Source organism: Macrobrachium rosenbergii, chromosome 2 (genome assembly GCF_040412425.1).
Source record: "Macrobrachium rosenbergii isolate ZJJX-2024 chromosome 2, ASM4041242v1, whole genome shotgun sequence".
NCBI classification, from domain to species: domain Eukaryota; kingdom Metazoa; phylum Arthropoda; class Malacostraca; order Decapoda; family Palaemonidae; genus Macrobrachium; species Macrobrachium rosenbergii.
In genome coordinates, this window is record NC_089742.1 from 74,216,394 (window position 1) to 74,221,451 (window position 5,058).

A 5,058-nucleotide genomic window follows, 5' to 3' on the forward strand; every position below is an offset into this window, starting at 1 on the left:
GCAGCAAATTAGTAGTTTTAGAAGCAACGGACCTACAATTCCTCGATATCACAGTGGGTTGGGAAACCGGGATTTTTGGGTATAAGGGAAAACGCAAGCTTCCACCGCTACCGTTGTCCGAGTGAAACACCTCAGCTTCCGGAACCAGGAGAGTGATGAGCCCGATCCTGTCTGGGCCAGCCGAATTGCCGCCTGTGTGAATATCTCCGTTAGCATTGATGAGATTAAGTTCGACTGTATATACATAGGCATGTCTACTCAAACAAAAGAACTGCATCAACCTTTAGGTAAAACCGCATCCTTTTGTTGAGATAGTTTTAACTGCAAAACATCCATATGTTAATATTTTTTCCTTCGGTTTACAATTTTTACATTGGACACATATAAATATCATAAGTGGAGGACATTAAGGTGAATATCTTTGGTTCACAATTTTTACATTTGGTGCATGTAAATGTAAGTGGTGGACATTGAGGTGACTGAACTCTGTTTAGTTGCCTATTTTTCTCCTCCTCTTCCTCCTCCTCACTATCATCATCATAATAATAGCATTATAATGATGGCGACTCACTGTCATCATCACAATGATAGCTGTTTTTTTTTTTATGATGGCGATAACAGGTTGAGCTCCTCATTTGCTACCACAAAAGCGACTCACGTTGCCATCAATGTTTCTGGAAAGTGATGGACGAAAAATAATGTTTGTATAATGAGAAAACCTTTGTGGCTCCAGAAAAGAAATACCATAGTTTTTCAATATCGCATAGTTGAGCGACCACATCAACATATTAATTCTATCAGGAAATGATTTTACTTTACCAAAAGAACGGATGAAAGTAAGGGTATGATTAGGGAGTAAATTTATGAAATATAACGTAGCCAGGGGCAAAAGGCATTGATATGGTTGGTAGCATGGCTTTTAAAACTGGCGTCGCAACATCTAGGCTATTGACGTCGGATCCACTGTATGGTTGGTAAACATTTCCTAAAGCGGCAGAGTGGAAAATAGCGCAAAGGTGAGATAAGAATGTATGTTACAAAAACAGAGATGGCCGAGGGAGTGAGATAACCCCTCAACCATGTGTATATGTTACAGTCAGTCTCTAAATCCAGACAATTTGTAAAGTGACTGATTATTTCAGGTAATTTGTGAACTGCCTATAGTTCACCCAGTCATTTTATAAATCAGCTGAAAATCGCAGACAAATTACAAAGTGACTAAAATTTTGATAGATTTTCTTGGCATAATGACTGAAATGATCCTGTGTGTGTGTGTGTGTGTGTGTGTGTGTGTGTGTGTGTGTGTGTGTGTGTGACATATTGACTCATATGAAGTAATGACCTGAGGAACCTGAGGAACGAGATAATTACAAAATTAAAACTTAATTCTAAAATGCGACATTTTTATTATTATATTTTTTATTCTTACAATTTAAACTAGAGGGGCACCGTAATGAACAGACAGAAAAACAAACCTGATTCTTGAGTAAAACTTTATTTTCTAAAACCTGAGGAACGAGATAATTACAAAATTAAAACTTAATTCTAAAATGCAACATTTTTATTATTACATCATTTTTTATTCTTACAATTTAAACTAGAGTGGCACCGACTATTGCACTTGTGACCTTCTTTGTAACATTTACAGCGATTTGTTTGACACTGTTTCTTGCCTGCAGTACAGTTGCACTTAGCATAACCTTGACCACCAAACCTAGATGATTGCTGTACTGCCTGACGGAGTCCTATTTCCTTGTCTGCACTTACTTCATCAATACTATACAGTTGATGGCTGCAGATATCAAACTGGCTCCTACTATAGCGCCCCTTGAGTATCCCATCTCTCACGCCTATTCGATACATGTCATTTTCGTTACGATCTAGGATAACACCGATAACATTTCGTGGATCACCTTTCCTTCGATCAACTAACGGGATGGGAATTGTCACGTTATCTCCTGGATCACCTGGGACGTGTTCTAAACGACTACGTTTGACCATGCGCTCAGCTTGAGCTAACTGACCAGCTGATGCTCTGGACCGTTGAAGTGCTATGTCTTCTTGGAGCTGATGAAGTCTTCCTTGAGGATTCTGGCCACAGGTTGGACTGACTGGATAGGCAGAGCCCTCTGCTGAGCCATCTGAATAAAGGAAAACAAAGAATAAATGCAGTTACTTTTCTTTCCTTAATAACAAAAGAACATTTAATTCATGGAAATAGACTTGCCATGTGATTTGGAATTTAACTAAATTAGTTTAATATTTACATTTTATAACAAAAGATTTTTTTATAGAGCAGAGCTCTCTGATGAACCATCTGAATAAACAAAAACAAAGAATTAATGCAGTTACTTTTCTTTCCTTAATAACAAAATAAAAAGAAATAATTAATGGTGATAGACTTGTCATGTAGTTTGAAATTTAACCAAATTAATTTTCAGTTACATTTTATAACAGTATTTTTTCCATCTCTCCCTGGCTGAGCAGAAGTCCTCTGGCGAGTCATTTGGAGGAGCAGAGCTCTCTGATGAACCATCTGAATAAACGAAAACAAAGAATTAATGCAGTTACTTTTCTTTCCTTAATAACAAAATAAAAAAGTAATTAATGGTGATAGACTTGTCATGTGGTTTGGAATTTAACCAAATTATTTAAATATCAGTTACATTTTTAACATTTTATTTATTTATTCATTTATTTATTTATTTATTTAATTATTTTTTGCATCTCTACCTGGCTGAGCGAAGTCCTCTGGCGAGTCATTTGGAGGAGCAGAACATTCAGGTGAATCGTCTGGAGGGTTCGTGAACTCGGGTGATTCGTCTGGCCGAGTAGAGTCAGAGGAGAAACTGTAAGCTCCAAGTAAATCTTCTTCAGTGATCATTGTCTTCAAAACTTCTTCTGGAAGTGCGGTTGAACGTAGACCTACTCTGGCGTCAACACCAAAGAGTGCTTTGTATGGAGATTGTTTGATTCCAGAATGGTAACTGGAGTTCTTTTGGAACTGCAGAAACCTGAGTCCCATGGGCCAGTCAGTTGTATCATTATCCCCTAACCATGAAATAAGCATGTCTTTTATATCACAGTTAAGGCGTTCAACAGATCCCTGGCTCTGTGGATGCCTTGGTTTACCATGAACAATCAACAGGTCTGGCCAAAGAAGTTTGAGTTCCGAAATTACCAATGCTGTAAATTCACTACCATTATCACTCTGAAGAATTTGAGGGGCTCCGAACATTAAAAATATGTCCATTAGCTGGAATGCAACCTCAGCGGCTCTTTTTGAAGTTAAGGGGCGCAATATGCAATACTTTGTTAGATGATCTTGGTACACCATTATCCACTTATACTTTCCTTTGGCGCAAGACTGCATGTCAACAAGGTCCACCTGAGATCGTGAACCGTAATCCTTAGATAAAATCGGTTTGACAGTTACTCCCTTTGTCGCACATCTCTTCCGCTTCTTTTGACACTGAACACACAAAGATTTGAACAGTTCTATAGTATCTCTAGTTATGTTCGCATATTTTGACAGCTCTTTGACCATTTTGTCTCTTCCGCCATGTCCCGTAGCAATGTGAGCACGTTTTATTGTTTCAAACATATCCTCAACGTGTACAAAATAAACAAGTTCTTGAGTTTCATCCTTCCGTTTTTTTATTAACTTTTCAACACCACCACACTGAAGAACTTCGTAACATCCAAGGATGTAATACTGCCGATTTGATTTGTTTTTTGCACTTGATGCAACTCTGAGTTCCTCTATCAGATTGTAGTACTCAATTTTAGTTAGTATTAATGACTTTGAATCAGAGTTCTTCTTCAACATCACTTTCTCGTAGAAATTTTCTTCTTGGGAACACGCCATAGCTTCCGCAAATAACTGCTCTGATTAGCTGTTCAGCCCGCAGACGCCTTTACAGTACCCTTTGCCTGTACTGGTCAGTGTCACACACACACACACACACTGACTGTGAAAATGGCAGTGAGAGGGTAACAGCTAGTTAAAACACACACACAATGATCATTTCCTCAGGTTCCTCAGGTCATTACTTCATTTGAGTCAATATGTCACACACACACACACACACACACACACACACACACAGGATCATTTCAGTCATTATGCCAAGAAAATCTATCAAAATTTTAGTCACTTTGTAAATTGTCTGCGATTTTCAGCTGATTTATAAAATGACTGGGTGAACTAGGCAGTTCACAAATTACCTGAAATAATCAGTCACTTTACAAATTGTCTGGATTTAGAGATTGACTGTAACATATATACGTATATGAGAGAGAGAGAGAGAGAGAGAGAGAGAGAGAGAGAGAGAGAGAGAGAGAGAGAGAGAGAGAGAGAGAGAGATGAAAATATTGGACGTGGGATTTAGTTCCAGCTGGAGTTCGGTTAACTAGGATTATCTAAGATGGTAAACAAAGGAAAATAAATGTTCACATTTGCTGGTAAAATGAAAATTTGTGAACCTGCCTTTACCTTGATATTGATGACAGAATTTCTTTGAAGCCATAAAAACTGATGAGACAATTGTCATTTTATTTCGGTTGGAAGGATCTTTGATATGACTGAAGGAGAAAAGTTCTGCAGATGCCTAATTATAGATTAGTATCTAGAACTGAGTACTTTCACAATCAACAACTGGACGCCAAGGAAAACACTGAACATCAGTATCAATAAGAAACTGCAGAAACTGCAATAATCCGTTTTATCTAATCAGCCAGCGTGACAGACCCTGAAGATTTGGATCACCTGCCGAAATCATGGAAGATGTGACATGGGGTTTTGCATCACGAAGATAGATGATTGCGTTTACCTGAAATTTTATGTATCATACAGTTCTCTCCTTGCAATTAGTGCTTCGAACGAGAGTTAGCGATGAATTCATTTAAGCCGTAGCAATGAATCTCTTGAACGAATAGAGAAAGAATAAATTTATTTTAATTAAGTCATCCAAGAGTAGCAGGCATTGGTGAAACGAGTCATCGCCTCTTTGTTGGCCTGATGACTAGAGTTATTCGACATCACAAAACTGAATGTGA

The 5,058-nt window shown here is 38.0% G+C and overlaps 1 protein-coding gene across 1 annotated transcript; it reads right to left on the reverse strand.

Annotated features, from left to right (window-relative positions):
- Positions 1–848: 848 nt before the first annotated feature.
- On the reverse strand, positions 849–3,868 carry LOC136843288 (KRAB-A domain-containing protein 2-like). Its single transcript, XM_067111481.1, has 3 exons — positions 2,734–3,868; positions 1,674–2,141; positions 849–985 (listed from the first exon to the last, which is right to left on the reverse strand). The coding sequence occupies exons 1-3, from the start codon at positions 3,866–3,868 to the stop codon at positions 849–851; spliced, it is 1,740 nt and encodes a 579-aa protein (XP_066967582.1).
- Positions 3,869–5,058: the final 1,190 nt, after the last annotated feature.

Excerpts from the sequence above, each read along its gene's own strand:
- LOC136843288 (XM_067111481.1), bottom strand. The coding sequence starts at position 3,868 with ATGGCGTGTTCCCAAGAAGAAAATTTCTACGAGAAAGTGATGTTGAAG. Across the intron at positions 2,142-2,733 it reads AGAGGACTTCGCTCAGCCAG|ATGGCTCAGCAGAGGGCTCT; the intron begins GTAGAGATGCAA and ends TCCTTTATTCAG. Across the intron at positions 986-1,673 it reads TAAGTGCAACTGTACTGCAG|GAAATGTTTACCAACCATAC; the intron begins GCAAGAAACAGT and ends CTGCCGCTTTAG.